At 53.8% G+C, this 25,605-nt stretch overlaps 2 protein-coding genes across 5 annotated transcripts in view; one reads left to right on the top strand and one right to left on the bottom strand.

Annotated features, from left to right (window-relative positions):
• Window positions 1-7,259: 7,259 nt before the first annotated feature.
• Galk1 (galactokinase 1) lies at window positions 7,260-11,627 on the top strand. Its single transcript, XM_051180728.1, has 8 exons — window positions 7,260-7,484; window positions 9,013-9,202; window positions 9,468-9,587; window positions 9,753-9,888; window positions 10,011-10,192; window positions 10,946-11,096; window positions 11,182-11,344; window positions 11,425-11,627. Exons 1-8 carry the CDS (start codon window positions 7,320-7,322, stop codon window positions 11,494-11,496), a joined length of 1,179 nt encoding a protein of 392 aa, XP_051036685.1. The 5' UTR covers window positions 7,260-7,319; the 3' UTR covers window positions 11,497-11,627.
• A 140-nt stretch (window positions 11,628-11,767) lies between these two features.
• Itgb4 (integrin subunit beta 4) overlaps window positions 11,768-25,605 on the bottom strand; it is a 28,176-nt gene continuing 14,338 nt past the window's right edge. Inside the window, exons 20-40 of one of the 4 annotated variants that reach the window (XM_051180692.1) lie at window positions 25,312-25,415; window positions 25,046-25,104; window positions 24,845-24,868; window positions 23,846-23,994; window positions 23,586-23,765; window positions 22,905-23,053; window positions 20,015-20,219; window positions 18,787-18,944; window positions 18,340-18,520; window positions 18,034-18,171; window positions 16,880-17,062; window positions 16,672-16,803; window positions 15,393-15,587; window positions 14,688-14,924; window positions 14,363-14,521; window positions 13,808-13,957; window positions 12,930-13,118; window positions 12,693-12,848; window positions 12,441-12,605; window positions 12,243-12,353; window positions 11,768-12,148 (exon numbers count right to left, since the gene is read on the bottom strand). In XM_051180692.1, the coding sequence (XP_051036649.1) occupies window positions 12,009-12,148; window positions 12,243-12,353; window positions 12,441-12,605; window positions 12,693-12,848; window positions 12,930-13,118; window positions 13,808-13,957; window positions 14,363-14,521; window positions 14,688-14,924; window positions 15,393-15,587; window positions 16,672-16,803; window positions 16,880-17,062; window positions 18,034-18,171; window positions 18,340-18,520; window positions 18,787-18,944; window positions 20,015-20,219; window positions 22,905-23,053; window positions 23,586-23,765; window positions 23,846-23,994; window positions 24,845-24,868; window positions 25,046-25,104; window positions 25,312-25,415 (3,164 nt within the window). In that variant the 3' untranslated portion in view covers window positions 11,768-12,008. The remainder of the gene's footprint in view (window positions 12,149-12,242; window positions 12,354-12,440; window positions 12,606-12,692; window positions 12,849-12,929; window positions 13,119-13,807; window positions 13,958-14,362; window positions 14,522-14,687; window positions 14,925-15,392; window positions 15,588-16,671; window positions 16,804-16,879; window positions 17,063-18,033; window positions 18,172-18,339; window positions 18,521-18,786; window positions 18,945-20,014; window positions 20,220-22,904; window positions 23,054-23,585; window positions 23,766-23,845; window positions 23,995-24,844; window positions 24,869-25,045; window positions 25,105-25,311; window positions 25,416-25,605) is intronic. The other 3 variants (XM_051180699.1, XM_051180708.1, XM_051180717.1) reach the window with 3 other exon arrangements.

The raw sequence follows: 25,605 nt of genomic DNA, 5'->3' as shown, positions 1-25,605 counted from the left end.
GATTGATCTGCCACCTTTTCAAGTAGGAATGCTTGTGAGCATTAGTCTGAGAATGTTAGCAAGATGTGGGCCTGAGTCGAGTCAGCAAAATACTGGTGTGAAGCTACAGTAGCTAAAGAAACTGGTACAAGCCAGTGGTGGCACACGTCTTTAATCCCAGCATTCTGGAGGCAGGAGCAGCTGGATCTCAGAGTTTGAGGCCAGCCTGGTCTATAGAGAATTCCAGGACAGCCTCCAAAGCCACAGTGAAACCCTGTCTCAGAAGGAAAAAGCCCCACTGAAGTGTACCCCATACTGGCAGGGAATAGAATCCTATCGTGCCTCAGCCTCCAAGTGCTAGGATTAGAAGGTATGGTCTGCCCTAGCTAGGGCTTTAAGTCAATTTGGATAGTTTTGAGAGTCAAGGTAGACTGGGTATCTTAACAGATATGAGAAAGGTCTGTAGTGGGGTCCAGTACACTGAGAACAGTTCTGTTCACATTGTGATTCTGAAGGAGTCAAATTTTGTGTTGGACTGCCCTGGGAAAGAAGCCTGAGACATCAGTAAGGAGTGGCTTTCCTAATTTGCTACTTGACTGCTGGAAAGCCTGGAGGCTTCTGTTTAAAATTGTGTATCTTGAGCTTACACAGGGCCTGAGCACACATTTTTGGTTCCAGACAGCTGCCAGTATAGGATATCCTTTGACTAGGGAAAGTTGAAAAATTTCATTAGTGTTCATGGAAGCTTTTTCTGTATGTGTGTGTGCTAGGGTTTGAACCCCTGGCCTTGTGTATGCTAGATAAACACCCTACCATTGAGTTATGTCCCCAGCTGTGAGAGGCTTGCTTGCAGGTAAGAGGGGCCAGTTAGAGTTTGCCCAGAACAATAGCAGTTTATTCCTGTGCCTCATTACTGTGACCCACATTTGGCAAATCATAGTGAAGGCAGCCTTTGGTGCAGGGACAGATGAACAAAATAAGCTGCCTTCAAAGATTCCTTTTTTTTTTTGGTGGTGGTGGTGGTGGGGGTTCTCTGTGGCTTTGGAGTCTGTCCTAGAACTCACTCTGTAGACCAGGCTGACCAGACTCACAGCAATCCGCCTGCCTCTGCATCCCAAGTGCTGGGATTAGAGCTGTGTGACACCATTACCTGGATGGTCTACTACTTTTGAGCGCGATGTTGCTTTCCAAAGCTAGGCCCTCCAGGCAAGGGCCAGTTTGCTAGTGACTCCCGGTGCAGTTTTGGCCCTTCTGCAGCTGGCCATGAGCCCCTTTAGTGTCCACTTTGGGTACTCTATTCCTACCCTTACTTCATAAGCCCTTGGGGTGAGAATATTTGTCACCCCTCTAATTGAAATAGTTCACTTTGTGTACCTTCTTTGGGCCCACACTGCTTCCCTCCGATGTGTTCCTCCTTCCTGGGGGAGATGTCACCCCATGGACAGCTCCATTTGGCTGGCCTTGACTTCTGGTTCACATTTTCACATAAACAACTATGCTATAGCTCCTGTCCAGGGGCAAAGTGAGGAGAAAGAGCCAACCCAAGTACCTTGGCATTCTGTGGAGAAGGTCGGGGCTGTTTTGTTCGGGTTTGGTTTGGTTTTCCGTGTGTAGCCCTGGCTGTCCTGGAACTCACTCTGTGGACCAGACTGGCCTCTGCCTCCTGAGTGCTAGAATTAAAGGGGTGCACTACCACGGCCCGGTGCCTAAGGCTGTCCTGATGGGCACTCTGGACCAAGTGGCTGGTCCCTTTACTGCTTTCAGTAGGTTTGGGGACAGCCTAGGGGAGTGCTGCTTGAAGGGCTTTGATGAAGTGTCAGGAGATGGTGCTACCCTGGGAAGGCCCTGCCGGCTGGCCTGCTGCCTCCAGAAACTCTCCAAGCAGCAGCCCCACTCATACAGGGCCACAGCCCATGTGATGTGGCCCAGCGTGTCCCATTCTCATCCAAGCACAGTGTCACCTACAGCAGTACCCGTCCTGACAGTTCTTACCCGGGCCAAAGCGTGCTTCCACAGCCTGTTCCGAGGATTGCACTCGCTTTTCCCCATGCAGATGGCCACTGCTGGGGAAGCAAGGGCAGGTGGTTTCCCTGAAGCTGAGCGGCTTGAGGAGCCAGATCATAAACAGTACAGTGGGGGGGGGGGGGGCCATGAGCCAGGCCCTGAGATCTCCCTAGTGGCAAAGAGCCAGCCTGACTTAGAGAGCTTAGCTTACTGATGCCTCTCCCAAATGCAGAGTGCCCTGTGGGGACAGGGCCTCCTGTTCTCCACTGAGGACACAAAGCTTCAGCTTGGCCATTTTGGTGTCAGACTAAAAGTGGTGGCAGCCTGCAGTCCTCATGGGGACAGGAGGTTGACAGAGAGGACTCAAGTTCAAAGCCCCTTCTCATTCGTAAAATGGAATTTCTGTCCAATAGGCTTTCAAGGATTTAATGAAACCGTCTGCACCAGCCTGGTAAGTGCAGGGGACAACTGAAAATATTTAATCAGAGAAGTCTGGTGCAGTGGCCAGTTAGAACACAGACTAGCTCTACCCTGTAGGTGCTGTCCACTGGCTGTCAGCCCTTCAGTCTGTGCCAACTTGAATTTGTATCACCGGTGCTGTGTATTACACCTATCATATAAGAGCCAAGAGAACTTACCAGGAACTAAGGGACAAGACTCTCCCAAGAATGGGTAAGATGTGAGCTCTCAATAGAGCAAACTTTATCAGAGCCAAGCATTTGGAAGATAAGGACCCAAGTCCTATATGTGGAGGCCAGGCTGAGCTGGCAAGGAAGAAGCCAGGTCTAGGCTAAGCATACAGCACTTCTGATGGAAAAAAGATTGAGTCTATCAAGAAAGACCCAAGGAGCCAGGCATTGGTGGCACGCACCTTTAATCCCAGCACGTGGGAGGCAGAGGCAGGCAGACCTCTGTGAGTTCAAGTCCACCTCCAAAGGTACAGAGAGACCCTGTCTTGAATAAAAAAAAAAAAAAAAAAAAAAAAAAAAAAAAAAAAAAGACCCAAGGGATGGAGACATGGCTCCATTTCCAGCACCCACACCAGGCTGTTGACAATGATCTGTGACAGCAGCTCCAGGGGACCCAATACCCCTGGCCTCTTTGGGACTCTGCACTCACACACTCCCAAAAGTAGTTACCCACCCCATACGTGATTTAAGAATCATTTTAAAAATCTTTTAAAATGAAAAGATTTTTCCTTTTAAAAACTCAAGAGATGAATGTTTGGCTCTGCCTTGGGAGGCATCTTTGGAGTACCTGTTCTCAGTAGCTCTGCTGCTGATGATACCTTGGTCAGCAGGGCAGAGACTGACCTTGGGGATGCGGTGTCCACACTGGGGTGCAATCTTTCTCCAGTACTGTGACATGGTAAAGAAATGGGAGCTGGAGAGATGGCTCAGAGGGTAAGAGCATCGGCTGCTCTTCCAGAGGCCTTCAGTTCAATTCCCAGCAACCACATGGTGGCTTACAACCATCTATAACGAGATTTGATGGCCCCTTCTGGCATGCAGACACATGTAGGCAGAATACAATATTCATAATAAATAATCTTAAAAAAGAAAAAGAAAGAAAAGAAATGGGAGGGAGAGTCAAAGGCCAAAGCGGACTTCCTTCTGAACAGAGTTCCTGTAACAGGACAATTTGAAAAAGGGAGCAGAGTCCCTCTATGTACACTTTAGCCTGGAAACTCACTATGTAAAGCAGGCTGGTGTTACTTACTGCTATGGAAGGCGTACTGAAGTTTTGTTTTTTGTCTTAGTTTAGTTTAATCTTGTTTTATTTTGTCTTTTGAGAAAGGGTTTCTCTGTAGCTCTGGTAGTCCTGAAACATCCTCTGTAGATAGACTAGACTGGCCTGGAACTCACAGAGACCTGCCTACCTCCGCATCCATCAACACATCAGAGTCTCGTTATTTAACACAGAATTCAGTGATCTTCCTGCCTCAGCGTCCTGAGTGCTAGGATTACAAGTTTGTATCACCCATGCCCAGTGCCGGTGATCATAGTTTTCAATACAAAGAAAGATGGCAGTGTAAGCGTGGGTGTGGTGTCCAAAGGGGTCATGATTCTCCTTCCCTCTCTTTCCCACAAGCTCCATGCCAGTTAGCGCCTTCTGTTCCGCTGCCGAGATAAACACCGTAATGACAAGCAGCTCATGGAAGAGTTCATTTTGGCTTACAACTCCACGATTGCAGGGGAGACATGCATCCAGAGTAGGAAGCTAATACATCACCTCTTTACAGGCAAAAACAGAGTGAAGCCTTGCAGTGATGATGGTGCACGCCTTTAATCCCAGCACTTGGGGGCAGAGGCAGGTAGATCCCTGTGAGTTTGAGGCCAGCCTGATCTACAGAGCAAGTTCCAGGACAGTCAGGGCTGTTACACAGAGGAAACCCCCCAACCCCCCCCAAAAAAAAGAACAGGCATGGTGTTTAATCCCAGCACCAAGGAGAGAGGCAGGTGGATGTCTGTGAGTTCAAGCCTTATCTGTCTACATAGTGAACTTCAGGTTTGCCAGGGTGACATAGATCTCTCCTTGAACTGGCTTTGATGTCACAAAGATCCACCTGCTTCTGGCTCCTGAATACTGGAATTCAAGCTCTTTGTCAATAACACATAATTTTTTTTTTTTTTTTTAGAGACAGGGTCTTACTATTATAAATGTTAAATAAATAAGCAAAACAAAAACTCAAGGACACATTGTGATCTTGCTTAAAAATAAATACATTAAAAACCCGACACCTCAATGTAAGCATAGTATTTATATCAATTAGAGGAGATCAGATTTGAGGTTGTCTGCCTCCCAGCCAGATGGTAGGAGCTTTTTATCTTTCTGGCCAGTTGCACGAAGGAGAGTCCGATAATGCCTGTTGAATTAGTGAAAGCCTGATAAGGAGAGCAAACATTTATTCTGTGCTTCTAAGTATCAGGTGCAATGTGAGCACTTTAGACATAAAGGGCCCAAAGAGAAAACACCAGCCATTGTAGGAATGAGCAACTGGGGTTCAGAGTGGTCTACGCTAACCCAAGCTCGGCTGAACAGGTATGTGGGCTGTTAGATGTCAGGCTGAGCGCGTCAGAGAAAGGGGCTGCAGCATACAGCTCTGTCATGGCAGGGAGGGCCTGCTAGGCAGACAAGGCTCTGTCTGTCATTTCAGCCTGCTCCAAAGGCCACTTGTGATTTGTTGTATTTTTGGTTATGCAAAAAAATGCTATATTGAAGTGTACTCAAAAGGTACACTTGTCAACAGGCAGCGATTACTTGTGCCTTTAATCCCAGCACAACAACCCCCCACCACAAAAAAAAATCCACTTGTCAAAAGAAATTAGCAATTAATTTTTGTTTGTTTGTTGTTTTTTGAGACAGGGTTTCTCTGAGTAGCTTTGGAGGCTGTTCTGGAACTCACTCTGTAGACCAGTCTGGCCTGGAACTCACAGATCCACCTGCCTCTGCCTCCCGAGTGCTGGGATTAAAGGTGTGTTACACCACTGGCCATCTAGCAATTGGCTAGCAATTGTTTTTTTAAAAAAAAAGATTATGTGTACAGTGCTCTGTCTGCATGTATTCCTGTGCGCCAGAAGAGGGCGCCAGATCTCATTACAGATGGTAGTGAGCCACCCTTCCTTGGTCGCTGGGAATTCTAAGAGAATTCTAAGAGCAGCCAGTGCTCTGAACCTCTGAGCCGTTCATTGCTCTAGCAGGAGAGAGAGAGAGAGAGAGAGAGAGAGAGAGAGAGAGAGTGTGTATGTGTGTGTGTGTGTGTTACTTGTTATTTTTGAGACAGGGTCTTACAGAGTATAAGCTGGCCTGGAATTCACTACGTAGATGTGTATGACCTTGAACTCCAGCCTGTCTCTGACTTCTGGGTTCTGGAGATTAAAGACACGTACCACCACGCCTGGCTAGAATTGGCTGTCATCGTGCCTCAGTCTCAGGAGCTAGGATTACAGGCATTTACCTGTTACTATTAGCAGTCCCACCCCCACCCCACCCCACCCCCACCCCCACTTGATACAGGGGCTTGCTATGTAGCCATGTGTAGACCAGACTGGTCTTGAATTTACCACAACCCTGCTTCTGCTCCTGAGTGCTGGGATTACAAACCTGTGCCATTACATCCCACTTTCTTAATTTACACGTCTATTGATAAGACAGCTTATTTATTTGTTAGTTTTGTAGACAGGGTCTTGCTATGTAGCCCAGACCGGGACCCCTTTTGCCTGAGTCTACTAAAATTATACCTGCACCACCCACCATGCCTGGCTTGGTAGTGTGTTTCTACCACTGAGCCACATTCCCTTCCTTTAAGATCACAAAGCCTTAGCCCTGTCTTCTCTTCTAGCTGCTCTTTTTTTTTAAAATATGGTGTTGGGGGTTGACCCCAGGGTCTTGAGCATGGTAAGTACAGGCTTCACCACTGACCTACTCGCCAAGCCCCTAAGCTGAGTTTTGAAATTGCGCAATCTGTGGTCAGACTTCTGAGCTGACTCCAAGCTGCATCCCTGGCCACGGTTCTCCACAGAGCTCCCTCTGTAATCCCAGACAGGCTGCTTTCCTTATATTTCAGTCCTCCCTTCTGTTACAAGGTCTCACACAAGGTGAGCAGGCACCCAGGCAAAGATCTGGGCCAGAATGGAGGCTCTAGGCAGGCAGATGGTCCTGTCTGCTCTCATGGATGAAGACCTTGTTAGGAGCCAACAAAATAACCTAATTTTGCAGTAGCTGTTGGGCCCTTAAAGAGGTCCCGGGCTTTTGCTTTGGACACTGGCATCCTCCTTCAGTTCTCCATCGCTAAGGTTACAGAAAAAGAGCCTGTAAAAGGAGCCTTCTCGGGTCACTTCCAAGCTCTGCTGAACTTGTTTATCCTTAGACGCATGGTCAGAGGCTGACGACTTCGCACATCTATTCGCTCTGACGACCTCAGAGGCAGATCCTTTTGGGACATTGAGACATTCAGGTGTTCCTGATGCCAACTTCATTGCCCTGGCCAAGTTGGGGGGGTGGTGATGCGAAGCGCATTAAGAGGCTCCGGGTTCAGGGAAGGACAGCTAAGATCCCTATTCGTGTTAACTGCCACTCAAATGGGAGCCCCCAAAGTCTTGAGAAGACACCCCCAGGATGCAGAATTTCCCTCGGGTCTCTTCCTCTGGCTGTCAGCTGTCTGTCTGAGCCTTCAGGCGCTGGACAGCTGAGCTTCAACCCGGCTCTGCAGGTGGGATGGGCGGGACCGTCGTGGCGGGGGCGGGGCATCGCGTCGGACAGGAATGTGAGTCCGTGCCACGTGGCTCCGCCTCCAGCATCCCGCGGGGCGGTGCACCCCGCTGCAGACGAGCGTCATGGCTGCTTGGAGACCGCCCCGGGTTGAGGAGCTGCTGGCCGAGGCCCGGCGGGCCTTCCTGGAGGAGTTCGGAGCTGAGCCGGAGCTGGCAGTGTCTGCGCCCGGCCGCGTCAACCTCATCGGGGAGCACACGGATTACAACCAGGGCCTGGTGCTGCCCATGGTGAGGGGCCGCACTGGGGAGCCTTGGGTGCAGTGGCCCAGCCTGCGGTCGGGAAGGGCCAGCATAGGAGGAGTGGGAGGGCGAGTACTCTGCGGGTGGAAGGCGGAGTGAGGGGTCCAGCACTCGTGAGCGACCCCGGGACGTGCAGTTGTCCACGTGTGAAGACAGGAAGCCGAAGCTGGGAGGGGTGTGTTTGTCTTCTCACTTCAACCCGCCCTCTGGGGGCTGTTAATCATCGCTCTCAACTTGGAAGCTGTGTATTTCTTAAAAATGTGAGGACCAAGGTAGCAGTATAGGAGATTGTTAGGCATGGTGGCGCATGCCTAATAATCCTAGTACCTAGGAAGCAGAGGCGGGGGAATTGCGAGTTAAAGGCCAGCCTGGGCTTCAGAGTGAGACACCCTATCTCAAAACAAGAAAAACAGGAGGTCGTTTCGTTCCCTGATTTTGGTTGGGCCTACAGTACAGACCTAGACCTATGCAAGGGTAGACCTTTGTAAATGTAGCTCTCCTTGTCCAGCCCTTTGAATTTACGGAGGAAACAGACCCACAGAGCACTGATGACGTGCTCAAAGTCACACAGCTGGTTCTTGGTATGTGACTGAGTTATTCCTTCCAAGGGTTCCGCTTGGATCTCTGTCTTCTCCCCTGCTTAGCTCCTGAATGAGGGTTACAGCACTGTGGAGGCTGGCTCCATGGGGAAGCCTGGAGCCTCTCTGGCTCTGTTTTTTTGTCTTAGATAGCTAAGATAAGCTATCTGTCCCCTTTGACCCTCAGCTGGGAGCATTGCTCTGGGCAGAGTCCAGATTTGCTCTCTGGCTGCAGCTGGCCCCGCCCTGAAGACCCAGGAGGCTGGACTCTAAGCCCCCGAGGCCAGCTCTATACTGAAGATCTTTCTGGAGCCTCTTCTCATTCTGTTCAAGCTGAACCTGTTCCCCCAAGGCCTGTCTGTCCATACAACAGAACTTTGAGCTTTGAATCTTGCAGCTCTGATCACCCTGGGGAGACCCAGGCAAGTTCTGGAACCTCAAAGATCAGTTTCCTACCAGCAAGGGGATGTTCACCCGCACACAAGCCTTCCCCTCAGGGTATTCAGGGTTGTGGGCTGGGCGTGACTGCATACCTTCAGCATACCTTTACTAGTCCCAGCACTCTGGAGGCAGAGGCTGGCAGATCTGATTAGGTTGGAGGCCAGCCTGGTCTACAGAGTGAGTTCCAGGACAGCCAGGGCTACTCAAGGAAACCCTGTCTAGAAAAACACACAAACAAAAACACCATAAAGAGGTAGCAAACAGCCTACCTAGCGTTGGTGGCACTCGCTTTTAATCCCAGCAGAGACTGTCGGATCTCTGTGAGTTCAAGTCCAGCCTGGGCTACAGAACTAGTTCCAGTATAGGCTCCAAAACAATACAGAGAAACCCTGTCTCGAAAAACCAAAAAAACAAAAAATTAAATGTTGCTGTGACCTTGTGGCCCTGGATGACCTTACTCTGTCAGCTGGTGAGGTGACACATGCCCTCTCCCTCAGGCTCTGGAGCTTGTGACCGTGGTTGTTGGCAGCCCCCGGACAGATGGGCTTGTTTCCCTTCTCACCACCTCCAAGGATGCAGATGAGCCCCAGCGACTGCAATTCCCACTGCCCACAGCCCTGCGCTCCTTGGAGCCTGGAACCCCACAATGGGCCAACTACGTCAAGGGAGTGATTCAACATTACCCAGGTATGAGTCCCAAGAATGGTGTTTCCCTGCTGCGAAGCCCATTGTACAGATACGGGATCTGTGGCCCTGGAAGCTCTGGAGTTTGTCCTGGGTTTCCTTTATATGATTAGAGGAGCCAGGATTCAGTTGTCAGCTTGCTGGTCCCTGGAACCCCAGCTCAGGAGGACAAGTAGGAAGATTAGCCCAGCAGACTCAGAGGGGAACAGAGGAAGGGTGGGTGCCCTGCCTCTGCCCACAGTCCCTGCGTCCTTTGCTTCCCCTGCAGCTGCTCCCCTACCTGGCTTCAGTGCAGTGGTGGTCAGCTCGGTGCCCCTGGGGGGTGGGCTTTCCAGCTCAGCGTCTCTGGAAGTGGCCACCTATACCTTCCTCCAGCAGCTCTGCCCAGGTATGACTTCTCAGAGGCCTCTGCGGTCACAGCCTCTTCCCTTACTGGGCTTTGGGAGGGACGGTGGGGAGTCCCTTTGATTGTCATTAGAGCCCTGCTGTCCCAATGTGGCCACCCCCATGCCCTCCCTGGACCCCAGCTTCCCCACCTTACTCTGTACCGCAGACTCGGGAGCCATAGCTGCCCGGGCCCAGGTGTGTCAACGGGCCGAGCACAGCTTCGCAGGGGTGCCCTGTGGCATCATGGACCAGCTCATCGCGCTGCTCGGGCAGAAAGGCCATGCGCTGCTGATTGACTGCAGGTTAGGGGCTGCCCTCGTACCCCCCCCCGCCTTGTAACCGGGAGCTCCCGAGTGGAGTGTGCAGTCTGAGAAGCGGAACCTTGGCTAGGATGTCTTCCTCACTCCAACTTCATTCACCCCAGGTCCCTGGAAACAAGCCTGGTGCCACTGTCAGACCCCAAGCTGGCCGTGCTCATCACTAACTCCAATGTCCGCCATTCCCTGGGCTCCAGCGAGTATCCCATTCGGCGGCGCCAGTGTGAAGAAGTGGCCCAGGCTCTGGGCAAGGAGAGCCTTCGAGAGGTGCGGTTGGAGGAGCTTGAGGGTGAGAGCCAGCTTGCCGTGTTCTGTCCTAGAAATGGCCAGGCTCCCTGCTGGGATGCCCGTATGGCCTGTGGTCCATTCCCTCATCCCCCAGGTTCATTCATCTGCTCAAGAAATATCCCCAATTCCTGCAAACCTAGGGTTCCAGCTTCAGCAGGGTTACTTGGGAAAAAAAAAATTGGCATTGATGGGAATAGAACCTAGGGCCTTGCAGGTGCCAAGCAAGTGCTCTGCCAAAGAGTCACATCCCTGCACTGCTTGAAACCTTAAGCTTGCCCTTTCAAGCCAAGCGTAGTGGTGCACACCTTTCTACCCCCCAGTGGTCTGGAGGCAGAGGCAGATGGATCTCTGGGTTCGAGGCCAGCCTGGTCTACATAGTGAGTCCTAGGACAGCCAGGGCTACATAGAGTAAGATCTCAAGGCCTGCGTTTTGTCCCATTCATCTTGAAAGCCCTAAAGCTCACGGTAGCGAGCTCTCTGCTGGCTTGCTGTGATGAGCTCAGCATGCCGTTTCCTGTAGTTTTCCATGGCTCTCAAGTGATGGATAGGCGCGGTTTGCCCCATTTCATATCGAGAGCTCAGAGATGAGGAGGGCCCTTCAGAACCAGGCCAGGGATGATGAAGCCCATTTCCAAGGACAATTCAGTAAGCAGCTGTCCACTAAGTGGCTGGCCACTGCCTACCAGGTCTGTCTTCCACAACCTGAGCTAACAGGTAGCATAAGGTGGGGCTGCTAAACCCTGTTCCTCCTCAGCCGGCAGGGAGCTGATGAGCAAGGAAGGCTTCCGGCGGGCCCGGCACGTGGTAGGTGAGATCCGGCGAACAGCCCAGGCAGCTGCTGCTCTGAGCCGTGGAGACTATAAGGCCTTTGGGCGCCTCATGGTGGAGAGTCATTACTCACTCAGGTGATGCCTTCTACACGCCTTGTGCTTTCTGGGCCTAGGTGGGTCCCCGGCCTGTATCCCTCCCATTCCTAATGCCCTTTTGCAGGGATGACTTTGAGGTTAGTTGCCCTGAGCTGGACCAATTGGTTAAGGCTGCACTATCCGTGCCTGGGGTTTATGGCAGCCGCATGACAGGTGGCGGCTTCGGTGGCTGCACAGTGACATTGCTGGAGGCCTCTGTGGCTCCCCTAGTCATACATCACATACAGGTGGGTGATCACCAGAGCTTGGGAGGGCAGGAGAGGCGGGTACCCAGGTCACCCGTTTCTCATCCCTACCTCTCCCCTAGGAGAACTACGGTGGCACAGCCACCTTCTACCTCTCGCAAGCTGCCGACGGGGCCCAGGTGCTGAGCCTGTGAGGCAGGCGTTCCTGTCCCTTTGACCGGCGGATACACAGACGTAGGGCGGAGGCAGCAGGTGTATACTGCAGCTCTGCCTCTGGCATCCTCATCCTACAGCTGGGTGCTTAATAAACTTGTGCCTCTCGGTGGATGGTGGTAGCCTCTGGAGCCAATTGCCCCTGGAGGTGGGTACGCGCTCTGGGAGAGCCATTGCTGTACTGCAGGCTGACACTTCTCTGGCCTATGAAGGACAGGGCAGCTAAGCAGTAGCAGAGATCTTTTATTAAGTGCAGAACAAAGGCTGGGTTTTGGGGCTACCTCCAGTTCTTTGGTTACATGTGGGTTTGGGCCCAGGGCGGGATGCAGTCAGGCCTTGTGTTACCTCTTCATGCTGCCCAGAGGGCACCTACTCCTGCTCGCTGGCTAGAGGTGCTGGCTCTGTGGTCAGCATGCAGTGTGCAGGTGTAAGGAGGAGCGGAGGAAGGAGGAGCTGGGGGAAGAAGGCAAGGAGGGGCCAGGTCCCTGGGGTTTCAGGCTTGGAAGAACTGTTGGTCCACATGAGTGCTGAGGGATCCGCTGGCAGTCAGCGTCCGGCTCACATACTCTTGGGTCACATGCCGGGTGAGGGAGCCTCCTGCTTCAAGGCGCTGGGCCCCCAGGGTTAGTCCATCTGCAAGGAAAGAAATGAGAAGGGCCCTGTGTATGTCCCTGCCCCTCTCTGCCCTGTTCCCAGGAGTCGGGGTCCCCTGTCCTTGGTGACTCACCCATCAGGAAGGGCTCAGTGGTCGTGCTGTGAGTGGCGGTTATGCTGCTGTACTCTGCTTGCAGAGGGTTCTGGAAAAGCCCAGAGTGACTGCCCAGCTGCGGGAAGGGGCCTAGAACAGGCAGATCAGTCCGTCATGATGGTACTGTGCAAATGTCAGGCCAGAGAAGGACTGGGGTGAGGTCGGGGAGACACCCACCTCCATCCTGGGATTCGATGGTGATGATGCCCTCACGCTCTGGCCCGAAGCCCTCCGTTGTCCTGGCCTGCACCTTGAACTTGTAAGGGACATTCTCACTGAGGCCAGGCACTGTCAGCCGGCTCTCAGGGCTGTCTCCATCCACCCGGAATGTGGTGGCTGATCCTACATAGGGAAGACGCCTTCAGCTCCCGTGGGGCTTTCCACACACCCCCTCCCCCCCAACCACCCTACTTCCAGGATAGGTGGCACCTCCTCCTTGGGCCATCTCACAGGTCACCAGGTAACCAAGGATATCTCCGTTGGGCCTCCGTGGCCGTTCCCAGCTCAGCTGCAGCGAGTCTGGGCTCAGGGCGGTGAACACCAGTGGGCCTGGGGCGCTGGGGGTGCTCAGAGTGAAGACGGAGCCTGGAGGCAGTGCGGGAGAATGTCAGGGGGTGAGTGGTAGGTGGTGGCGACCTCGGTGACAGCAGGGGGCAGGCAGCTTACCTGGCAGGGGGCAGAGAGGGCTCTGTGGGTGCACCTGTGACTCAATGGTAATGACACCCTCTCGCTCACGGCCCCAGCCCTCCTGGCTCTGGGCCCTCACCCGGAACACATAGGAGTGATTGGGCAGGAGGTCTTCCACAACCACTGAGGTCTGGCCAGGGTTAGGGATGTTGAGCCGATGCAACTCGCCTAGGAAGTGGAGTGAGGGCAGAAAGCTGACCACCTCTACCCCTGCCCCTTCCCGTGGGGTGCCGCCATCACCTGACCATTTTAACCAGGTCTGCCTGGGGGTTGCGTACAGTGCGCTGTGGTGGGTTGTTGCCTAAAACTAGTGGAGGGCTAGGGGTGAGGTAGCTCAGTGGTAGAGCTTTTACTTAGCCTGTAGGAAATTCTGGGCTTGAGCCCCTACCCTAAAAGAAGAAAACATCCAACATAAGTGGAACCTGCCGTCCCACTGGGTTCTGGTTAACCCTGTGCTCTGGTGAAGGGCCTCGAATTGCCTTGACTGTGGCTCTGGTTAAACCTGTGCTCTGGTGAAGGGCCTCGAATTGCCTTGACTGTGGCTCTGGTTAAACCTGTGCTCTGGTGAAGGGCCTCGAATTGCCTTGACTGTGTGCCAGGGCGTGTTCTAATTCCCAGTTCTCACCAAGGCAATTCACCGTAGCAGAGGCCCTGGGTCTGCAAACCCTCACGAAACAAAGCCTTAGTTTAGGAAATGGATAGTAGAAGCCCAGAGAGGTGGGCGAAACCTCAAGTTGGTAGTGGCGGGGGGGGGGGGGGGGTTGCTAGGAGAATATTTGGGTGGGTTCCTGGCCTAACTAAGATGGGACATGCGGGGGGGGGGGGGAGCATTACAGCCGATAGTGACCATGCCTCACCGCCATTTAGTAGTTGGTACTCCACACTGTAGCCCAGCAGTACCAGTTCACACTGTGGCTCCTGCCAGCTGACTTTCAGAGACGTGGGCCCCAGGGCCGAGAACACCAGCCGGGTGGGTGTGTCAGGTACACCCACGGCCCCGCGGGAGTCTGATATGGAAGGTCACAGTCAGTCCAAAGAGTTTGGGGTGGGATGAGTCGCAGTCCAACCCTCGCTCACTCAGCTCCCCTCTCCAGCCGGGATGCTACCCTGTCCAGGTTGCCCAACACTTCCCCTATGGGCTTGGAGTCCCCTTGAGTCTGCTAGAAACTCCAGCCCACTCAGCTGGCCCTGATCCTTGCCCAATTCTTTCTTTATGCCCCAGGAGAGCAGCGGATGCTGTTGTTAGGCTTCAGCACTGGTGAGGGTAGAGCAGTGGTTAGCTCCTGTGGGTGGTCAGGGGTTCTGAATTGCAATGAAGCTTAGGCAGTGCATGAATACATGGGCTGTGATGGTGGCTGGGTGGCGGATGGAGCGTGGCAGCCACGGATACATGGTGACCACCCCTGTACTACCTGTGCCCCTGGAGGGTGCTGCTGACTGCCCAGCCAGGATTATAGAGTCTGGTGAACCCCTGGATGCGGGGGTACCCTTCATCTGAGCCCGGCTCCAGGACCCAAGGGTCCAAGACAGCGGAAGCCTGCTCCTCCTATCTTCCCAGATAGGAGGGAGGCCTAGGGCAGGACAAAAGGAAAGTGAGAAGGGCTGTGTGTGTGTGTGTGTGTGTGTGTGTGTGTGTGTGTGTGTGTGTGTAAGGAGGTATGCAGTATGGACAGCAGGCCAACAGCTGTCCAGGAGCTGGAATGCAGTAAGGTCGGTGGGTGAAGCAGCGTCACTCACCCTGGGAGGAAAGCGAAGTCAGGGTTGAGTAGTCCCGGGGAAGTGTCCCCGAGTGAGAGTGGTCTGTATGGGTCAGAGAGTGGTAGTCCCGAGTGAGGGTGGAGGATGTGCTCAGCACTCGGTGGGACAGGTGTGGGCTCAGATGTGTGCCGTAGGCAGCATTGGCCGCGGTCAACCTGTGCAGAGAGTTGGCACTGCCGGGGTAGGCAAAGTCCATTCGGCCGTTCACCAGGTGCTCTGCATGAAGAGAGAGGTCAGTCGGTGAGGCTTACAGCAAGTAACAGGTCTTATGGGGCAGGCTGCGGCCCTGGGGATGCAGAGGGCGGTATTATTTTTATAGCCAATTTCTCAAGCTTCCAGGACCCAGAGGCAAACCAGACTACACAAGTCTTCCAAGCCTGTCTTCTTGCGCCATACTGTCCTCCACCCGAGCACAGTTAGCCTCAGCCAGGAGCTTACTCAACCCTGCAGGGACTCTGGGCCAACGCTTGCCTTCCAGTTCCTGTAGGTCCCTGTATTATCCTCCCCTGGGGAGAACCCAAGTGCTTTCCGGTGGCGCCCTCGGGTCCCCGAGGCTTTTCTGCACGCAGTTATGCAGGTCCTGGGCAGGCAGGGCACTCTAATGGGCGGCTTGATCAAAACTGGGGACCTAAAGCGACTTAAGTGAGCCCAGGACCCGAGCAGGCTTGCCGGGGAGGCGGTCACCTCCCGGGGGCCGGGGCGTTGCCCCACGGATCCAGCCGCTGCCCTCCCCGTCCACGCCCCCCGCAACGCTGCCGTCTTCGTCGGAGCGCCCGCTGCTGGCGGACAGACGCGGGATGAGCTCCGGGGGCAGCCGCCACGTGACGCGCCGCAGGTCCAGCTCCTCCCCGAGCAGGGGCTCGAACTTCCAGCCGCAGCCTTGGGAACAACGAAGGGCCGCGTTGGCACCGCCGGGACGCGGGGCGGCGCCGGGGAGGGTCAGGAGGTGGAGGAGGCCTGCGGCACTTAGGCGGAGTCCAGGGTTGTGGGTGTCCCTTTGGGCAACAAAAAAATCACCCCTCGCCCTGCTCCAGCCTTTCCAGATAAACGGGGCAGTTTTGACCCCTGCTCAGGCAGAAAGACCCGACTTGAGAAAGCCTTGTGTTGCCTCCTGAAGTGAAGTTTCCCTGGTTACTTAACCGCTCTGAACCTGTTTCCGCTCAGTGCAAAGGGAAGTAATCTCACCCTGTCTGTCCTCCAGGAATAGAATAGCTGTAGGAGCCCTAGGTGCTGGTAGTATTTAAGCAGGGGTTCCTGGTTTAGATCCTAGCACCAGGAAGACAACTGCAGATTCAAAGGCAGCCTGGTCCACACTAGCAACTTCAAGGTCAGCCAGGCTGTTAATCTATCAAGACCCTGTCTCAAATCTTTCCCAACCCCAGCGGGAAGGGAAAAAAGAAGTAATTCAGTGTGCCAAGCTCCACCCAGTGTTGGCAATGTCTGCCCACCTTGGCCTGAGGCTCAGAGGCATTTTTTTCTCATTGGCATCTCATTTCACAGATCAGAAAGTCAATTAATTCTGAGATGGATAAGTGATTCGTCTAAGGTTCCACCTCAGGGCCAGAGTGGTCCCTGTAGCAGGAGCTAAGGTCTCTCTCGAAGGTCATTCTCTGAGAGGTGACTGGAGGGTCCCAACTCCCTAACACAGCATGTGAACCTTCCGGCTGTAAAGCTGTTGTCCTGTGTGCATGAACCTGTATGTACATGCATGAACCTGGGAATATCTGTCCCTGAGGTAGTCGTCCACATTCTCTCATACTCAGGCAGGCACACGTATCGACATGGAGCCCACAGCAGTCCGCCCCTCTGTGCAGTCGGTGTAAAACCGTGCGCTCTGTCTAAGGCTGAGAGGAGACCTCTGCTCTTCTCCTTCATGACGTCACTGGCTTCTTGGATCACTCTGGATACCAGGGACAGCCACCCCCATCGAGGACCCCCACCTCCTTTGGTGGATCCCACTCACCAGTGTCATCAGAGACACTGGGCCTCTGGCTGCTGGCTGGGGAGCGCAGAACGTCGTCACTGTACATGAGGAAGCTTTCATAGTCCTCTCCACCCTGGGCGTCCACAATGGGGATGTCTGGGATGATGGGGACTGTAGGCAGAAAGAAGTAAGCCATGGCCCTAGCATGGCCTCTAGTCCCCCAAGTCCACCCTTGCCTGACACTCACTGGACATGGGCCGCTTGGGCTGTGTGGCCAGGTTGATGATAGCCTCTCTCTCCGGTCCCCACCCAGCCCCATTTCGAGCCTTCACTGTGTATCGGTATGGCTGGGATTCTCGCAGATTCTCAATGAGTAGCATCCGGTTCTTGGGGTTGTCCACCAGCACCTTCTTCATGGGTCCAATGGGTCCTGGGGGCAGGGACAGCACTTCAGAGGGACTATCTAGGTTCAGCCTGGTTGCAGCACAAAACAGACTGGGTGTGGTGGCGCGCACCGGTGGCCCCAGCATTTAGGAAGGTTGGTTGGAGGCCGAGCAATCATAAGGAGCCATCACTACATAGCAAGCAGCTTTGAGCCACCCAGGCATACATGAGATCCTGTCTCAAATACTAAACGGCAAAAACCCCATGATGAACGAACAAACAAGAAACCATGAAGGAAAACAAAACAACATAAAACTTCAAATCCATTTCTGTTTTTAGAATAGTTCGTTCAAAGACAGGGGACAGTAGCTTAGTGGTACAATGCTGGCCTTACCTTCATTCCCAGGTTCAATTCCCAGTATTGCTCTTACACCCACCCCAAATCTCATTCAATATACTACACTATCTGACGGCCGGTCCTGGAAAGGGGACAATGCTGGACAATCCCTGCCACCAACGTGAGACCCCCCCCCCCAGGAAGGCCTCAAAAGTGCTCTCCTCAGCTGGCCTCTTGTGTGCAAGGCAAGCACTCTACGAACTGAGCTACATTCTCAGACCCGTTTTTGGTTTGTTTGTTTTGAGAAGGGGTCTTGCTACATTACTCAGGCTGCGCTCAAGCTCTTGGGCTCAAGTGGTAATCCAGCCTCACATCCAACTAAATTAGACAACTCTTCTGGCCATAAGAAAAAATGTGCAGACATGAGTCACCTTGGCTCCCAGCAGAGGGAGGTAACCCTGGGGCCGGTGGCCCTCGTGAACATGCTTGTCAGTACCCTTGGAATGCAAGCCAGCATAACCCTGACCAAAACAAAAAAGCGTACAGTGCCTCAGGCTTGCTGCTTGGCTGGGACAGAGGGGCCTAGAGTGCCCAGAAACAGGAACTATCCGGACCCCACCCCACCCCACCCTCCAGCTCTGGGCCCCTTCTCTAGGAAGCCAGGGAAGCCTGCTCCTTACGGTTGTCCTCGTTGACCAGGCCGTAGCAGACCTCATAGGCTGTGATCTCGCCATTGGTTTCAGCTGGCTCCGCCCAGCTCAGCTGGGTCACCGTAGAAGAGACGACATTGAAAGCCAGTCGTCCCGGCTCGCTGGGTACTGGGAGGGAGCGGGAAGAGCCCTATTAGTGAGTGGGTCAGTGGCAGGGCTGAGCTCCGAGAGGAGGGAGGAGGAGGGCTGAGGGAGGGGAGGGGCGGGGCTGGGCCAGCGGGCTGGGCGCGCGGACGGCGGAGTAGCTGGGTGGCCAGAGACATCGCTAGCACCTACCTTCCTGAAGGGTGCGGCAGGACACCAGGGAGCTGTAGGGCCCCTCTCCCTGGGCCCCGTAGGCGCACACCTTCATTTCGTAGTCACAGTAGGGATACAGGTTGCTGAGCTCCACTGAAGGCACCTTGCTGTCCAGCAGGTGGGCCTCAGACTCGGAGTCGCCCTGGATCCAGTATTTCACCTGCGGGCGGTGTTCAGTGGGAAACAGCAAGCACTGTATGTCACACTGGCGCCTCCCAGCAGGGCCAGGGGGAGCACAGGGGGTCTCCCAGGCAGGGGGAAGACTCCATTGCAGCAAAGGGAGAAGGCCCGAAGCTGACGGACTCTGGAGTGGCCCTTCCCATTTGCAGGGTCACCCAGGGGGAAACCCACTGGTACCAAATGTGCCCTCCCCCTCAGTTAGGGGCAATCCAATGTCAGTGACCTCCCCAGTGCCCCTCACCTTACCCTGTACCCCATTGGCTTGCCAGGAGGGGGCAGCCAGTTGAAATGGATCTTCCGGGACCCGGCAGACTTGGCATTGGGGTTCTGTGGGGCACCCAGGTCCCCGCGGGACGGTGGCGGGGATGAAAGTTCCCGATTTGTAAGGCTCCTGTCCACTTCATCTAGTCAAAGGGGTGCGGATGGTGAGCAGCTGGCTCAGCAGAGTTTACCAACAGGGGGCGCCAGAGACTGTGTTAAACATCCCAGGCTAGCAATCACAGTGGAAGGCCAGAGGACCTCCCTGGAGGGAGCCTAGGAGGAGGGGGAGGAGGAGAGAGAGGAGGAAGGGGAGGAGGGGAGGGGAGGGATTCATCTGCCTTCTTTTTGTCTTGGCAGGCCAGAGAATGTTCCATAGAGAAATCTGCTCCCCTCTCCCATCGCTACACATTTCTCCCGAGTACTTCACAGTAGTTGCTAAAAGGATTGAACAAAGTCGCTCTCTTCCAGGGATGTGTGCATAGGGCTGGGGCCGTGCATGCTCGGGGCCTAGTGGCCACATGGCCTCAGCCTGTGGTTGTCATGGGGGTAGCCAGCTCAGGCACAGGATGCATAGATACGCCTGAATTCCAGACTACAGGAGAGACGGCCAGCAGTAGAGACCATATACTGCTCTTGCAGTTTGGTTCCCAGGACTCAACAGGTGGCTTACAACCGCCTTAACCCCAGCTCCAGGGGTTCAAAACCCTCTTGTGAACTCAGTAGGTACCAGCACCCAGGTGCACAGGCACACAAATATATGCATAATTTAAAATAGTAAAATTATATTTTCAAAAAGACTGAGTATGGGGCTGGCAAGAAAATCACTTGTCAGAGCTTGAGCCCTGAGTCCCACACATGAAGCACACACACACACTAAAAGAAGATTAAATTTGTCTCAATTAAATAAAAATCAAAACAGCTGGATATGGTGGCACTTCTGTAGCTAGGCACTCAAGGCTGCCAGTCTAGTCTACATAGTGAGCTCCAGATCAGCCAAGGTTACATAGTGAGATGCTGTCTCAAACAAAACAAGGCAAGAATACATATGTTCCAAATACTGCAGGGTGCCTCTTGTGTGCGATCCTAGTGTTGGTGACGTGTGACATTCCTATTAGACCAATTGTCCTGGGTGCATGCTTGAGAGTCTGGAGTCCTGTTAAGAGGTCCTCAGCTCGCTTTCCACCTGCTTATGCTGACCCCAGGATATGCTCACCTTGTTCTCTGATGATGACGGTGGCAGGGTTGGGCTGGCCCAGGCGAGCCCCGAACTTAGGGTTGCTAAGTTGGACTTGGAAGCGGCGGACCTGGTGGCCACGCAGAAGGGAGTCTACTTCCTGCAGCTCTAGGAGCTTCACCTGCAACTCCTTCCAGGTCTCCCCCGGCTGGAACAGCAGCTCGCCCTCCACAGGGACATAGTCCTGCAATGGGAGGAGTCGGGTGAGACCAGGGTTGGGGTGAGAACCAAGCACGTGAAGTAGTCCTTCGCACAGGCAGGAAGTTAACCCAGGGCAGCTGGGATTTCAGACATGCCCAGGAGGAAAAGAACTGTCCCCTGCAATGTGGCTCTGAAATTTGGGATTCTGTTGGGCCCCAGACCCTTCTTGGTGGGTGGAGTGCTCCTGTCTATTCTAGCTTTCCTATTTTTAAATGTGTGTGTGTGTGTGTGTGTGTGTGTGTGTGTGTGTGTGTGTTGGAAGTGCATGCTGTGTTTTGTATGTATGAGAGTAATGATAAGGACCAGAAGAAGGGTTAGATCTGAACATTTCCAAGCTGTATTTACAGGCTGCCCAAGTCCTCTGGAAGAGCAGCTGGTGCTCTTTTTTTTTTTTTTTGATACAGCTTCTCTGTATTGCTTTGGAGCCTGTCCTGGAACTTGCTCTGTAGACCAAACTAGACTCAAACTCACAGAGATCCACCTGCCTCTGCCTCCCGAGTGCTGGGGTGAAAGGTGTGCACCACCAAGGCCAGGCCTGGTGCTCTTAAGCACTGAGCCGTCTCTTAGCCCCCAGATTTTGATGTGTGCACATCTGAGTGTTCACCCAACTGCACTGGAAGAAAAAGGCCTTTGTACAAAAAGACACTAGGTGGCGCTTCACATTAACAGTTCCATCCCATGCCTGGCTGGCTGGACTGATAGCTATGCCAGACTCAACTGAGAACAGAAAGGTAGGAGGGAACTAGGGAGAGGCATGGCCCACGCCTGTCATTACAGCACTTGGGAGGCCGTGGCAAGGGATGTGCTAGTGTGAGCCATCCAGGCCTAGCGGCAAGACCTTGCCTCACAAAAAACAGTCACCCAAACTAAAACAACAAAAGAGAGTAAAGAAAATGGGGACACAGCCCTATTGTCTGGTCCCGATGAGTCCAGGTTACCCTGAGTTGGCCAAATAGGCCTGTAGGTCTCGTGTGGCTCAGATCGACCTAGAACCCAGCATGTAGCCAAGGATAACTTTGTGTTCCTGATCATTCTGCCTGTATCTTCTGGGAACTGAGACGGTAGATATGTGTCACCATGCCCTATGTCTATGGTGCTAGAGGATAAACTCGGGACTTCATTCATGCTAGGCAAGTGCTCTGCCAATTGAGTGATATCCCCAGCCCTATTTTCAACTAAAAAAAATTATTATTACTTTTTTTTGTATTGAGGATTGAATTTATAGCCTTGTACACATGCTAATCAGGTGCTTGCTACTGAGCCTCGTCTCCTGGCTGGCCTGGAACTCGCTGTGTTTGGCAGGATGGCCTCCGGCCTTTCCTTTACTGATGGCTGGGGTTACCTGCTGGTGCCACCATGTCCAGTATTAAAAAAAAATTCATTTATGCTGGGTGTGGTGCCATATGCCCTTAGTGCTTGCACCCAGGAGGCGAGGCAGAGGCAGGAGGATCTCTGAGTTCGAGGCCAGCTGGTCTATACAATGAGTTCCAGGACAGCCAGGCCTACACAGAGAGATCCTGTCTCAAAAGGCCAAAACAGAAGAATAAATACTACATTTATTTATTCGTGTGTGTGTGGGAGAGAGTGCATGCCACGGCACACGTGTGGTTGTGGGAGTTGGTTCTCTCTCCCGTGTGAGTCCCACAGAGTGAACTGCATCCATCAGGCTTGGTGGCAAGTGCTTTTACTCCTCTGAGCCATCTCATGGGCCCTTGTTCGTTTTTAACATTTTCTTATTTGTATGTATTCATGTAGGTCTGTGTAGTGTTGTGTATCTGTGAGGGAAGGTGACCTTGAAGGCCAGAGGATCCCTGGAGCTGGAGTTACAGGCTGTTGTATGTCACCAGGAGTGGCTCTGCACGATGAGTGTGGGTTCTTAATTGTTGAGCCATCTCTCCAGTGATTCTGAGCTGGGTTTGGCTGTGTACCCTGGGCTAGTCTGGAACTTGTAATCTTCCCACCTTGGCCTCCTGACCACTGGGATTACAGACCTGTGCCGCCATGCCCATGTACACTCAGAATCAAAACCAAGAAAGCCTGTACGTCTGCCAGCACCACTTGGCTTTAAGTCCTCTAGGTACTGACTCAGGAATGAAGGGGCGGCAGCCAGGCCACAGCCCCTCCAGGGCTGAGGCAACCAACAGAGACAGAACGGAACAGGGGGGCTGGCTCAAGGTTGCAAGGCTTATAATTTCATTTCAAGAAGCCAGATTATGGTGGCGCACGCCTTTAATCCCAGCACTTGGGAGGCAGAAGCAGGTGGATCTCTGTGGGTTCGAGACCAGCCTGGTCTACTAAGCAAGTCAAGGACAGTTAGACCTGTGGAACAGAGAAGCCCTGTCTCAAAAAACACCAAAATAAAATAAAATAAAACAAAATCCCAAAGTCAGACAGGACAAGCAGGTGACAGGGCTATCCTGTCCTGGTCCCTGAAGAGTAAACATGGATGCTCCTGGGAGGTGCCTGGCCCGATTCTCTTGCCCCGAGTTCTTGGCGGTGATGGTACCCTACCCAGAGTGTTCTTGGCATTTTAGGTGAGCCACTCCTGGTGGCAGGGCCACCTTTGTCTAGAGATACTGCCAGCATCCAAGGATTGGGGTAGCAACCAGATAAATCATTGGCTATCTGGAGTCCCTGAGCATCCCCTCCCCTCTTGGCTGTGACTTACCCGGTGGCCATGTGCTGTATTCTCCTGTGTGCTGTAGGAAACCTGGGACTTGCCATTATCCAGTATGTGCCGGATGACAGGGATGCGGACCACCTGCTCTCCACGGCTCACGGAGTACTCAGGCTGCTCAAAGGACACCACCCCACTGGCTGCAAAGAACAGAGATGCTGGTCAGGAGGTCTTGGTCTCATTCCATCTCTACACCCTCCCTCCTACCCAGCCCAGACACCAGAGGAATGGGAGGGAAATTTCATCAGCAGTTAAGGAGTTTAAAAAAAAAAAAAAAAAAAAAAAAGCCCAGCAGGCAGCCTGGAAAGTTAGGTAGGGACAGGGCACAAAACAGAGCTCCAAGTCAGGGCTGAGCATCCTGGTGCCTGGAGAAGGGATCAGGGAAACTCTGGGAGCCAGGAGGATGGTCAAACTCATTTTCCTGGTGTGTGTCTTCCATCCCCAACACCACAAAGAGGAGACAGAGCGAGTGCCACTCAGCTCCTGTACTGGGTGCTGCGCAGGGGGCTATGGTCTCATCGCAGAGGTCTGTGCCCATCTTACAGATAGAGACGCCAAGGTTCTCAGAGAGCAAGTGACTGACCCAGGCTCTGTGGCCCACCCCATCTCCACTTGGATATCAGGAGGATTGAGGAACCCAGACCTGCCTTCCTGGCCCCCACCCCGACCAACCTTGCTCCTTGATGATGGTGATGTTTACTAGTCGGCGACCGAGGGTGGCGGTGCCCACAGGGACGTCGATAGCTTCCACCAGCAGTTGCTTCTCATCATCATCCTCAGGCCGGATGAAGAGGGGCACCCGCACATCCACCAGCTCTACACCTTCCTGGAACTCCACCATGCCCCGGGCATCTAGGGTGCCAGTCAGACATGGGTCTCAGGGCCACATGGGGGGCGGGCGGTAGAGCAGAGTGAGGAGTCTGTCTCCCTACCCTGCTCTGAGGTGAGGGTGTAGTATCCAGGGGCCACCTTGAGTTCATGGAACGACCCCTGTTCCACTTGCTTCTCCGTCAGCTTCAGTAGTGTCTGCTTGGCTGAGCGGGGCGCCAACAGCACCGCATCCACAATGGTGTGGTCTTGCCTGGGTTTGGGGAGGGAGGTGTCCGAGTGGAGGAGAGGGGACAAGGTGTGAGACGGCGGAAGGTGCACGGTGTTTCGTGCCGGGTACTGCTGCCAAAAATGCCCTGGTCCCACCTCCTCTGTCCGGCAGCCCGACCACTGCAACTCCCGTCCCCGCCCACCTCACCAAGCAGGGCTGGTGAGGCAAGGGTTGGGTGTGGGACAGCAAAGAGGCTCTGGCCATGCAGCCTAGGTTCAAATTCTGGCTCTGGTCCTTGACAGCTAGGTAACCTCAACCTCAGGCCCGGGACATAACATCTGGGAGCCTCAGTTTTCTCATTAGAAGATGGGTTAGCAAGGGTGATCGATCTCTCGCAGGGTCCCTGAGAGGGTTGGCTGAGATGGTCAGGGACAAGGAGTCCACTGTGAGTACTCAGAGATGCTGGCTGAACCTGGTGTGGCCCATCCCGTTCTGACTAGGTGTAGGGCCCCTTCTCACATACACTCCCCAGTATGGGAGAAGCCACAGGACCTTCGGTCTGTCTGTCTGTAGCATGCCTGCTACAGAGGCTCAGTGGGGAGGTCCCTGGCTCAGAGGAGGAGCAGTGTTGTGAAGCAGTGAGCAAGGGCTGCTCTGGGTTTTGTTTGTTTTAGTTGAGGGACTGATTCATGGTAACTGGGTCTCACAAGTAGTTGCTGGATAAATGGTCCAGGAGAGGAAGGAACTGAGGGTCTAGCTGATGATAGACTTAGGGCTTTCCCTTCCTATGGCTGGATCGGAGGGGTGGGGCGAGAGTAGATGGGTAGGAGACTGAGCTCAGGACAGAGGGGAAGAAGGTGGGGCTGTCCCACCTTGTGAATCTTCAACTCACTTTTTCCCGGCATTGGGCTGCTGTCTGTGGGGGCAATGAAGAGGCCATGAGCCACGTGTCTTTTGGAGTGGCGCATGACCCCCTTGGGAGCTTGAATGCACAGCCCCCATCAAACCCTGGGAATCCTGGCTACCTGATGGTAGGATCCAGTGCAGCCAGGTACCCCCCACCACACCTGACCCGGGGCTCCCCACGACTTACCGGAACTTGGTCTGCTGGAGTTTGTGTGCACCGTTGACCTGTCTGTATACCTCATTCAGCTGCCAGGCAAGGAAAGACAGTTGGGAATAGTCCAGAGGATGTCTCAAAGTTGGCTGTCATAGGCTACCACCCAGGATGACCCCATGCAAGGCACATTGGAGAGCCCCTCTCCCTCCTGCCTAGGAAAGTCTAGGTTCTGAAGCTGCAGCCCTCGGCTTTCCCACAGGCTGCCATTGCGCCCACATAAGGCTGTTTCTGGTCCTCACGTTTTCCTCCACTTCCTGGCGCAACTGGTCACACTCTCGAGTGCCGGGCTTCAAGAGGTTCTCAGTGCAGAGGCGGGCAAGGCGCAGAGACAGCCCGTAGGGTACTGAGTGGGAAGTATGAGATCGTTAGCCTCCCTGTACACAAGGCAGTGAGTGCAGCGCACGACCCCCGCGAACCGGCTGTTTTCAGTGAGCAGGGTATACCCAGGCCTGAAATTTCCGGTGCCATCAGGATGGGACAGAAAGGGACTGAGTCCAGGGCTGGCACCCAACATCCAAAGAAAAAGAAGGGGT

This window comes from Phodopus roborovskii, unplaced genomic scaffold (genome assembly GCF_943737965.1).
Source record: "Phodopus roborovskii unplaced genomic scaffold, PHOROB, whole genome shotgun sequence".
NCBI lineage: Eukaryota > Metazoa > Chordata > Mammalia > Rodentia > Cricetidae > Phodopus > Phodopus roborovskii.
The sequence above is the reverse complement of the archived record's forward strand: the minus strand, read 5'-3'. Positions and strand labels throughout refer to the sequence as shown.